Source organism: Scardinius erythrophthalmus (assembly GCF_964197995.2).
Source record: "Scardinius erythrophthalmus genome assembly, chromosome: 9".
Lineage (NCBI taxonomy): Eukaryota > Metazoa > Chordata > Actinopteri > Cypriniformes > Leuciscidae > Scardinius > Scardinius erythrophthalmus.
Window position 1 is genome coordinate 23,847,209 of NC_138229.1, and position 12,902 is coordinate 23,860,110.

At 37.8% G+C, this 12,902-nt stretch overlaps 1 protein-coding gene across 2 annotated transcripts in view; it reads left to right on the top strand.

Moving 5' to 3' along the window:
- The first annotated feature begins 649 nt into the window (after nt 1–649).
- The window catches only part of kifap3b (kinesin-associated protein 3b), a 53,250-nt gene continuing 40,997 nt past the window's right edge, over nt 650–12,902 (top strand). For both annotated transcript variants that reach the window (XR_014030779.1, XM_081374448.1), the window contains exons 1-2: nt 650–699; nt 1,506–1,561. Coding sequence is in view for 1 of the 2 variants with exons in the window: in XM_081374448.1 (XP_081230574.1) it covers nt 1,510–1,561 (52 nt within the window). In the remaining variant the exon portion in view is untranslated. The remainder of the gene's footprint in view (nt 700–1,505; nt 1,562–12,902) is intronic.

Here is a 12,902-nt window from a genome sequence, read left to right on the forward strand (position 1 = left end):
CGACTTTATTCCACTATTCATTTCCTTCTCTCTAGGCCTCGAGTGAGTTCACGTAGTGTTTTTGCGCAGCGCGTCTGTGTTGTACGTCACACGCATCACACATGACCAGCGTCGGCCAATAGCGAGCCTACGTGTGACGTACAACACAGACGCGCTGCGCAAAAACACTACGTGAAATAGCTCGAGGCCTAGAGAGAAGGAAATGAATAGTGGAATAAAGTCGTTATTTTTGTTTACTTTTTGCACACAAAAAGTATTCTTGTCGCTTTATAAACTTAAGATCGAGCCACTGATGTCACATGGACTACTTTGATGATGTCTGTATTGCCTTTCTGGACATGGACTGTATGCCGTCCATTGACTTTCAATGGAGGAACAGAAAGCTCTCGGACTAAATCTAAAATATCTTAAACTGTGTTCCGAAGATGAACGGAGGTCTTACGGGCTTGGAACAACATGAGGGTGAGTCATAAATTACATAATTTTCATTTTTTGGGTGAACTAACCCTTTAATATTATTTTAATTTGTATTGCAGTTGATTAAATAGGATATACTGTATTATATACCCAATAGATGTCTCCACCTTCTGGTGTATCGTTATAACCTGCAGAAAAACACGGACAATCTGTCTGGAAGTCACAAACGCATCAAGTGATAAAAAGTTAGGGTCCTATATCTGTGCTCTTATTCATAAAGAGGTATGGCACAATATTATCTCGTAATATTATATTGTCTTTTCTGCTATTTACTTTTTTAAAGGATCGCTCATATTTACAAACTAGACATTGAGCTTGGCAACTTGCAGTATAAGCACTGTTGTGACCACAGTATAGAAGTTTTCCACGAATTTGTCTGGAACAACCTCCCATTTGCTTTAAACATGGGTGCGCTGTCCTGTGGAAACTGCTTAGCAGTGGATGTAACTTCAGCTGATGTGTCTGACCACCAACTAAACATCTGGGGTTGAAGAAAACTTCCTGAGGCCTGTGGCAGGGTCTAAACCCAGATACTGCTTGTCAACAACATAAGAATTATACTAAAAATGTTAACACCCTGACAGTTGCATTGAAGTTGAGAAAACTTGAGGCAACCCGCTGTAAGACTTTACAGTTGAATGATGGAATGTGCTTTCATCAAACATAATTTAATAAGTTCTGTCAACTCAAATACAGTATATTGTTTTTATATGCGGATCCAAGTTCAAGAGGCATTCATTTTAAGTTAAGCTGACCATAATAGCGATATGAAAGTTTCTTAGTTAGGCTAACTTGTTCATCAGCAAACTGACTATAAAGTTACATCTATGCACCAAAAAAATAGAAGATACTTCACCAAAGGGAACACTAATCACTCTAATGGTGAAAACTGAAATATAATCAAATACACTAGAGTGAAATCAAATATTAATTCTGAATTACAATATTTATGTCATCATCAGTCCCCATGATGGCGCAAATCCTAGAGAAGCATTTCGCTCATTTGTTTTTTGTTTTGTTTTGAGCAGGTGAATGGGCACCATGACGTTGCATACAAGGCCGTTCGCCCAACACTCTGCAACAAGTAAGGAAGAAGAGAAAGTCTCTATTGAGAGTCTTCACTTTTTTCACAATTGGCTCCATTGCCCAACATGCATGAGATGTGACCCTGGACCACAAACACATGGGTCAATTTTCTGAAATTGAGATTTATACATCATCTGAAAGCTGAATAAATAAGCTTTCCATTTATGTATGGTTTGTTAGGATAGGACAATATTTGGTCGAGAGACAACCATTCGAAAATCTGGAATCTGAGGATGCAAAAAAAATCAAAACATTGAGAAAATCGCCTTTAAAGTTGTCCATTTATGTTCGCGATTGTGCTGCATTCACTCACAAAAATAAAATGTTTGATATATTTACGGTAGGAAATTTACAAAATATCTTCATGTAACATGATCTTTACTTAATATCCTCATGATTTTTGGCATAAAAGAAAAATCGATAATTTTGACCCATACAATGTATTATTGGCTTTTGCCACAAATATACCCATGTGACTTGTGACTGGTTTTGTGATACAGGGTCACATATGTATAGCAGATACAGAAGCAGCTCTACAACCTATCATGAGAATATTGGCACAGCCGGTGTTTATCATAGCGAGGCAATGAACGGCGACAGCTGTATTACTGTATTAAACTGTATTAAAGACACCACACTCCATTACTTAGCCGGTGTTTATACAGTAATACGTCAGGATCTATGGAGTCTGAGATTGCTGAAGCGGGGGGCTGCTTAATTAATAATGTAAGCAAGCAGCAGGAGCAATTCATGCTTTATACAAGGCAGAATGCCACGCTGAGGTGGGATGCTGTTTATGTCGTAAGCACTTTCAGAAAACAGGGGCCTGTGGGACCTATGCCAGCTTTTTGATTCCTTAAGGACGGCTTCGGCGTGGGTGCGGCAAGCAGAGGCGAAAATCACAAGTAGTTCAGGTGGAAGCGAGGCACGCGGATACTGACTCACTACATGGCCTTTGGGCAGTGGAGGGTGTAGGCCTAAGCGCTTCAGCGGCCTGCTTATCATCAAAGATGATGGCGATATGGAGGCGAAGGATCCTGACACTCATAACTTCACAGTGAGGATAGCCAGGTCTTTTCAATGCTGAAAGAAAATGTCATAACGAAATGCAAAGCAGGAGAGCGGGAATCCAGTGCCGTCCGCTGGTTGGAGCAAATCTCATCGGCATGCAGTAAACGGCTTCTTGAAGTCAGAACAGCTGTCTGAAGGAGAAAGATTCTGAGGAAATGCCGTTCAGTGTCGCGTTATATAGAGAGCGTCGCTGCCCCAGATTCGCACGCTTGAACACCATTTGCGCTTGCAAGGCAGCGTGATTCAATCAGGCTTCAGTATTTCTAGGAGGGAGTTGTTTCTCCATGGCGTCATCGATGACGCAACGTTGAGAGAGCGATATTGAAAGGGAACCAATAGAAATCCACGATAAGAAATTTCACATGAGGGCGAAATATTTCCCTGTGTATTTCTGTACTGCACTGATGAACAGAAAGCTGCTTGGTTTGAAAGTGACTTCTGTGTGAGCTGTGCTCATACATTGCTAAATTATTGACAAAAAAACTTTTTTTTGTTGTGACTGCACCTTTAGGCTGAAACTGCAGTATAACATCCACAACAACATCCGTGCGCTTGTCTCGTCTATTTAACACCATTAAAATGCCACTTCTCGTGTAAGTATCAGAAAAAGCAAACACTGGCTAAATCCATTAGTTTAAGTGGATGATAGGGTTAATAGCTAGTTTATTTAGTTAAGCTCAAAATGTTCTTTTGTTTTCCTTCAGCCCAATAAATAAACTCTTGCCCAGATATGGGCTGATTACAACTGAGTGAGTCTCTCAGCCACATAGAGAGAGAAAGAGCGAGAGAAATGTGGGCTGTGGGATGTTTACAGAGGTAATTGAGTGTAGGGGCTCACCTCAGGGGCTTTAGAACAAACGCTCATAACCATACTCCCCGGTTTATTATGCTTTCCCATATGTTTATAAGACACGATTGGACCTCACCCAAATACACAACCCAGTTTGTCACATAGGCACAGTGGCACACCTAAATGCAGTGCACTGAATATTAAAATGCACTCTTGGCATTAATTTGCTTTCAGAATATAGTTTTTACAAGATTCTTTATGCAGCTCTAAAATAATTAAGTGTAATTAGACCTATGTCAACAAATGCTACTTTTGTAGTTGATCAATAATATTGTGATGGCCTTGAGGGCCTGTATATCTGTGGTGTCCAAGCCAGCATTTCAAGGGGCTCACATCTGTTACCAATTGGACTTCTCCACTGCCCATCTGTGCTGAGGTTTGCCTAGGTAATCTCAGTCTATTGGGATCCCAAGTCTGGAGGGAACAGAACAACGTCCATTATAAACCCACCACCATTAGCATTACAGTTGCGTAATTGTTGCAATGCCCATTGCAAACCAGGAGAACAAAAGAAGGCCTGAAGCAGCCTCTAACAGCAGAGATGGTGGAAATCATTTCAAGTTTGCCAATAAACATGACTCTCTGACATAAATGCCTCCTGGCAGGACTGGTAGTGCCTACTTGCCGAATAGAGCAGTGTCAAATATAGTCAGAATGATGGAGGGAAAATACCTGCACTCTCAAGGTTTGCTGATTTATTACAGAAATTATTGCAATCACTTGTCGTGTTTCTTATAGCGCACTGTCATTCACAAACAAGCCAAATCATGCAATGCTAATAGTCCAATTTGGTTGTTCAATTATATGCTATTTTCTTGAGGTTGGATGTGCTGTTTGGTGAAAAGTGGAAAGCTGTGGGTTTTATTCTGAGTAGATCTAAGAAAGGTCTAAATTTAGGCTAGATTGTAGTCATTTTTAAAAGCCCAAGTCTAATAAGGAATGCATGTAAACCTCATCCCTCTCATAATAATGCTCAGTTGTGTTCATGTTTGGTTTGTATTAGGGAACAAAGGAAGTACATGGTGTTCTGTTGATCAAAACCATTGAGAGTGGCTCAACAGCACCAGACTAGAGCTTGCAGTCTGTGCACATGAGGAGCAAATAAAGTGCACTCTGGCACTGCAAAACCCATAAACCCGTGCAAAGCTCTGAGATTCTGAAGAAACATAAAGAAAAAGTGATTCTGATAAGTGATTGTTTTGGAGAGTACACTGTAAAAATAAAAGGTGCCTGGAGGAACCTTTTGGGGTTCTTCACTTCGCCACACCGGCGGAACCGTCTGTAGATCCTCTAGGCACCCTTTAAAAAGGGGCAGTTCTCTGAGGAACCACACAGGTTTCCTGAGGAACTCTTATATTAGGCACTGTGTGGAACCACTTTGGGTGCCTCCAGGAACCAAATTTCATTTTTTTTTTTTTTATATTTAATTTCATGTTGTTACTATGGTTACCTTTGACTTCTATTATAATAAACAAATTGAACCAAATACAAAATAATAATTGTTTATTACATATTTGATATTCATTTTTATACATACACTTCCATGCACATGGGGAAAAAAGCTAACTACAGATTAATATCAATGACTACACAAAAAAATAGTATAATACATAAGCAACATGAATAATCAACCATGTATATACAATAGATAAACAAGAAAAGACATCTCAACAAAATGCATGGAAACACATATGTTCCACTAAATAAATCAATGTAAAAAAAATTACATTTGAACTAATTAAAAATGTCCACATACTTAACTTTAAAACATTTGTGTTTCAGTCCGATGGTTAGTCTGACATCACTGTTTCCAAGTCCAAAAGCTCTATCAGATGCCAAAAACAAACAACAGTGCTAATATACACTCATTGTGCTGTAACCTTTATCTCTATACTGAAATCTCTGATGGTTAGTTATTCAGCTATTTTGAATCATAAAATGTTTAAGTCTGGGATGCCGTTAGACTGGAGACTGTAATGTACACTATGGCTTTTGAAAAGCTTAAATGTGTGACTTGAATCAACAGTGTTCATAAATGGTTGTTGAGTATTCTCATGAAACAAGATAGAGGAAGTAGAGTAGAGGCTTCGACCCGAAACAGAGTTAAGGTGCAGTAAAATTATCTGTTGTTCTGTGAATGTTCACTGGTGAATTCAGTCATTTCAATATGAATTCACATGATCAGCAATTTCGTTTGTGGTCAAAAATGTCACTATGGGACCAAGTTGGTGTGAGGTACTTAAAGAGTTAGAAAAGTGAAAAGGTACAGCATCGTTTTACGTTTGTTTTTCCTCTTTTCTGGAGGATGGTCCAGGCACTTCGATGATTTTCAGGTCTACAGGAGGATTTTTATTCTTGATCAAACTTGTATTTCAGCTTACCGAGATCCCTGCAAAGTACAAAATTTACTGTTAGTAAGGTTATTAAACTGATAGTTGTGAAATTTAAATAATTTCCTCAGCCTTGTGACGTTCCAAACCTGTTTGACTGTCTATCTGTGGAACCCAAAAGCAGATCTCAGGCATAATGCAACCCCAGTCACCATTCACTTTCACTGCATGAAACACAAGCAGAAAACAATTGTGTAAATCATTCATGAAACCATTCTTATGTACACTTGTCTAGTTCAATTCAATGCAACAATTTATGTAAAAATGGTTAAGCTCCAAAAATGTCCCAGAAAAGATCCTAAAAATAATCAATGAGTTCACAACTCATGTGTTATGGGTTGTGTTGCAAGTCTTCTGAAGCCTAATTGCTTTTTCCTATTTATTTATTTTTTTTGTCGAAAAAGACTAAACTTGAAGTTATAATTCAGAGTTAAAATGTCTATAGCATTTTTTGTGAATCAAACCTGTGATATTATTTTTCTGAGTAACATGAATGAGATTTGAGATCATGAGAAAAGATTTTCAGAGAGTATCTGATTAAAAAACACAAGTACAGAGTCAAACAATACAATTTCACACAGAGAAAGTTCATAGTAATAAAGTACTTGCATGTGGTGCAGGTAACTTACTGTAATTCAATGTTGCCACTGAAATATTCAGATTATTTTAGAAATGTAATGGTTGTTCTGGGGAAACAAAAGAACAAAGCTGATTATTCACAACATAATATTTATTGACCAGTAAATGGCTTTAAAATGGTATTTGAGAGAATGAGGGCACCTGTAGTAAAGTTAGGCTAAACAAAAAAAGACCAAACTATAACCTGTTTTTGTTATTCATAACAAACGCCAAGAATCAGAGAATTTTCTAAATTAGTTAGGCAATATCAGCAATTTGAATACACAGTTGTACAAAATATGTTGAATTGAATGACTAAATCAATCTAAGACAATAAGTCAATCATTTCCATTTGTTCATTAGATCAACGTAGTTAGCATCGCGGCTAAAACCTTCATACCAGATACTGTGCAATAAACGAGTGGTAAACACTGTAAAAACGTAGTAATGTATAATAAATTTAGTTTATATATATGTGTGTTTAAATATATAGTGAGTAGACTCTGTATTTATATTTATTTGGCGAGTTTACAAACCTTGTAATGGAGAGCCGAATAAACGGCGGAAGCTGATGAGAGGAGCCGTTACTTTCCTGATGACGATCAGCTGAGCTTTGTTGCGCGCGAGCAGCGCGAGGATCACTGAAGCGACGACAGCGGAGGAATAGCAGCAGTTTCGTGACAGAATAAACTCTTTATCCTCCTGGTTCTTCTTCTTCATATAATATTATTATTATTTAGTGTTGTTGTTTAAGGTTTAAATGACTTAATAAAATAGGCCTATACTAAATATATGTAAGCTACCCAAGTGAAAAAGACTATAGTTACTGTTAAATGTATTAAAAATGCATTAAAGTATATTTGTATTGTAGGTCTACTAAAAACACACTCAAGTACATTTTTAATACATTTAATAGTACGTCTTTTTCACCTGGGTATGTATACTGAATCAAACTTAAGTAGCCTATAATAATAATAATAATAATAATAGGATAATAATAATAATAGAATAATAATCTAATTCGGGCCTCACTGAACCATTGGGTTCCTCCAGATGCTGGCTTTAACATAAGAGATCTTCCAGGAACCACTTAAATGTTAAAAGATCTTCCAATAACCCTTTTATCGCATTTAAGTTCCTCTATTTTCCCCCAAAGCACTTCGAGGTCTCATGGTAATGAAAAGGTGACTCCAGAACCTCTGAAGTAAATACAAAGTGCTTAAAGGATCCCATAAGTTCCAGCAAGAACCTCAAAGATTGTCAATGCTCCTCCAGTAACCCTACTATAGGAAAAAGAGCTTTGAGGCACCAAAATTACATTTTGAAGTTCCTTGAGTATCCAACAGGATACTTGAGGCTCCTTTAGTTTTTACAGTGTAGGAGGCACTGCATCTAGTGTTCACTGAAGGTATGTTGAGTGATGATATCCACAACAGTAAAAATATCAAATCAAATTGTAACTTCGATTTTAGACACAACCAGTAACTTTGTGTATTTTTGCTTCGCCAATTAAAATTGTTCCAAATAAAGTAAAAGCTGGAAGTCTTTGCACGTAAAGTGTGCTTTCGAAACATCAGAGGATCGGAACTTGTATCAAACTCACCAAGTCACATTTTTTTTTATTCTGATGGTTCACTGCTAAGTTGTTGATCTCGTGAACTATTTAATTATGTTTTAATTACAATTAAAGGTATTCACCCCAAATAAACAAATTCTGTCACCAGCAACTCACCCATGTCGTTCCAAAACCGTAAGACTTTTGTTCATCTTCGGAACACAAGATATGTTTAAAGCGGACATATCATGAAAATCTGACTAATTGGGTCCCAATCTACCAACCCAGAAAACGTGAAAAGTAACAACCCAGTAACAGATTTCGCTCCCCTTCTGATGTAGGAAGGGGATTTTATTATAATATTACCGCCCCTTAATCTGCACGTTTCCATCCACGGTGCCGCCATTTGGTTTTCGCATTCGCAAGCGACAGTGTAGCCTATGGTGGCTGAGAGAGCTCAACGCGCTACAACTGAAGAAAACACATGCAAATAGAAAAACACCCGCAAATTAAGAAAACATCTTCATAAGTTTTACAACACACGTGTGCTCCAAATACTCACAACACAACCAAATGCAGAAACGCACTGCAAAAGTTCACAACACAACCAAATACAGAAACGCACTGCAAAAGTTCACATTCACAACACAATCAAATTAAACGCGCTGCAAATAGCACAAACCACAACGGAAATGCTTCCAGGGGACCCCAATAAGTGACAAACCTGGCTGGGACATGCTTGGGACACGTGTGTTGTAAAACCAATGACGATGTTTTCTTAATTTGCCGGTGTTTTTTCTACTTGCATGTGTTTTCTTGCAAATTTAACGAGCTACACTCTCAGAAAAAAAGGTACAAAAGCTGTCACTGGGACAGTACTCTTCCAAAAGGTTCTGAAATGTACCATTCTGGTACTAATATAGTACACTTTTGGTACCAATATGTACCTTTGAGGGACTAATATGCACTCTTTAGGTACAAAAGTGTACCTTTTGAAAAGGTACCGCCACAGTGACAGCTTTTGTACCTTTTTTTCTGAGAGTGTATAATAAATGCTCTGGGGGGTATTTTGAGCTGAAATTTCACAGGTACATTCTGGGGACACCATAAATTTATATTACATCTTGTGAAAAGGGGCATAATATGTCACCTTTAAATTACTCACTCTAAAAGACGCGTTTCTTTCCTGAATGAACAAGGGTTTTTCAACAAATCAGTTGAGTAGGCCTAAATGATTATTGCTGAATTTAAATAACTGCATACTACTTTTGCTACTTTTACTATATCCTTCAGGCATAAATAGTAAGAGTAGAATTCAATTCCGAATTCAGTATTTGGTTCAAGAATCAGCGTTTTTGAACGAATCGGTTAATTGAATGATTCAACGATTCATTGATAGAGTGGCTGCAAAGCCACTTGAAGGTAAGCCTGCAAGGTTAGCAAAAAAAGTGTAATGCTGGTAATTTACCAGTAAAGACTGTACAAGCCCCTTTCACACATACAGTCTTTACAGGTAAATTACCAGTAAGAGATCATGTGTGAACATGGCCCTTTTCAAAAATACCAGTAAATAGTTTTTTGGCAATTATAACATTACCAGTAAATTACCAGTAATGTGCTCTGTGTGAACGCGGAATGAAAAAAAAGGTATGATTGATAACGTACGACGAGTTCAGACCGCGCTGACGTATAGGCTACGTAAGAAATCTGCTTTGGGCCAATCATAAAGTTCTTATGGAGATGACTTGATTACTCAGCGCTGTTTACATGAATCTTTTTTAATAGTTTTTCTAGGTTATGTAAATATGAAATATTATCAAAAATGCGTTCTGTTTGATCATCCCCAATGCCTTTTACTCAGACGTCACGAAATGTTGCAAAAAGAGTCAGTGAAAAAATCTCCACCACTAATACAATCTAGCTGATTCATGTATTTAATTTTATTAGGTATCTAAGGTTAAAGGCTTTAACCATTAAAATGTGTTTAATTATTATTTTTTTTGGAGTAAGGGCTTAAGGGATGTCACATTCATTAACCTCATTTATGAGCGTCTGTGTACAGTAAGACACATCCAGTGAAGAAAATCTCTTCTTGGCAATTTACAGTAAACTCATCATTTTTTCATAATTGTAGGGAAAGATATATTTTTGCGAGGGAAGCCTGCAAATAGCCTCCCTGTGGTGAGTGTTGTCCGTGTAAACAGGCCGGTTGCTAGGGAGCGGAGCTGTCAGATGATGTGTGTTATTGTGGAGCTCCGGGCCCTTGGCACGGCGAAAGCGAGCCTGAGATCAGAGCGCAGATCTGGGCCGCTTCTCCACCTCACTCCCTGAGATCTCTTAAAAAGCCATTAATGAACATCTGGTTGAGATTACTTCAATATTGCCATCAGCAAGAGAGCGCTGGCAAACACAGCAACCCACTATGTGTGGATGCACTTTTCCCATTTCTCCCCTTCACTCTGGGCTTAAAATAGGTTATGTGTTCTTTTGAGTATCATTTATGATAATGAGAAAATAAGCAGCTGGTACAGACTATTGTCCCCCGTGATCCCTGATCTAATATCAGCCTCATGTCGTCAACATTAATGCACAAAGTCAATTTGTCACCAATGTTACATTTCTAGTCCAGTATATTACAGCTGAGGTGTTGCTTTTAGGTGTTTGATATGAGACTATTCATGATGGATATATTGGTGTTTATTATGTCGAAAGTCCTACATCCTGTTTTGCACATTTCCATCAGCTGATTCACTGAGCAGGATGTGGTTTAAGCTGTTGAAGGCACTGTGAAAATGGACCACAGCTATTAATAAATGAGTCATTTAACTCAAACCGAGATTTCATAATATGCCATGTTTTTAGAAATCATGCTTCAGAGGTCTGTAAATAGATCCAAATAAAACACCACTGCATTTCTGCACTAGCCACAGGTGTCCCAGACTGACATTCATTTATACTCTTCACGTTACATTGATATATGATGACATAAATCAGACATGGTTCACGAATAAACTCATTACTTGTTTATTAAACCTTCTTTTATCCCTTTTAGGCATAGACACAAAATTTCTTTTAAACATTCAATTGTATCAGTGTTAACGAGTAACAACAAGCCATCAAGCTAAAACGTTGGTTGATTAAGCTTGATTAAGATTCGTGTACTGATTTTCATAAAAGAAACCTGTAGTATTATATCTCCAGCAGTATATATCCTAAACTTTTAAATGTTGGTGTACATATTAGTTACTGTGCAATACTATTTATTTTATTTATAAAATCGTAATATTTTATAGTTGTAGCATTTTAAAACAAATTCTCATTCTGCAACATGTTACCTTATAGCCTACCCTATACTTACATGAATGTTCTGGAAATCCACCTGGATCTAGTAAGCAAGTTTTAGAAGCTTTCACAGAAAATACACTCACCTTCTGTGTGCTACTTTCACCTTCACTCTAAACAACAATAAAAACTTTCACACAATGGGAATAATCTTAAGGAAACTATACAGGGGCGTAGTTTGTGGAGGGGTTGCGGGGGAGATACCCCCCCCCCCCAATATTTAAATCTATGCATTACAACTCCACCAATATTTATACCATGATCACATGAAAAGGAGGCATCAGGAGGCATACCCAAACTTCAACCCCCCCAATGTTCAAACCAAATCTACGCCCTTGAAACTATAGATTTAAGGAAAAAGAGAGGTGAGAAACGAGCAGGTATGGCTCTACCATGAGAGAAAGGGAAAAAAATGTATACAAACAGCATCAGTTGTTTAAATGTACAGTTTGCATTGTGTCCCTTCAAGCTAATTATTAAGCCCACTGAGAAATTAAAAATGTCTTTATGGCTATAGGCTTGAAAAGATGACCGATCTCAGCATCTCACACTAATCAAATCCTCCTGCAGTCAGGGCCTGTGAAATATATGGAGCTGACCACAAAGAGTAAGCGTGTGAGAGTGTGCGAGAGGCTTGCAGCGTGAAGCCCACTTGCCATGTGTTAAAGTGAGTTTAATAAGTGCAGCAGCAACAGCAGTTAGGAAGATTGAGTGATATATGTTCCATATGGAGTTGAACTCTCTGAGCCTGTCAACTGTGAACTAGTACAATACCAGCAGGCCACTTCAGGGGTGTCATAACGTTCACTCTAAACACACTCCCTATTAACTTATACATCTATCATGGTTGGATCTCCCATCAAGATCAGGTGTGAGTTACTATACGCGCCAAATTAAAAGAACATGTGCCTGTTTTACTGTCATGTTTTCTGTTGATCTGGTCGATAGTCACGGCTGAAAAGTTCTCATGTTTAGTTCCTTATTTAGAAACCTAATATCATTTTATAGCAGTCCAGGTCTTTGGTCATAGAAGATGCATGGTCTGACATGATCCAAATATATAATATCTCTATCGCTTATAAACTGAAATGCATTATTTCATTACATGCATGACTCTCTGATTCTGGTCAAATGTTTTTGTATAATGAAACTGGATATTGTCTGTTGTTGATATTGGATATTGATATTGTTTTATGCTCAGCTTTATGCAGTCCTATCTGGAAGATAACTCTCTGTCTAGACTGTGAGACTGAGGCATAATTTGGTACTCGGATGAACCGAATATGTTGACATTTCTTGTGCTGGTTTGTAATGCGGTTTCTCTTGCTCTAATTGTGGCGTCTCAGTTGTTGTTTTGTGGCTGAGGTCAAAGTGTTGCTGTCTCTACCATGAGGACCTGTAAAGACCTTTACTTGCATGCATATACTGTCAGCAGAGGTGACTAATACAACATTTAGGAGAAAGAAAACAGAGTACTGGAATTTAATTTCATTTTTAATTTAATTCAGTTCAG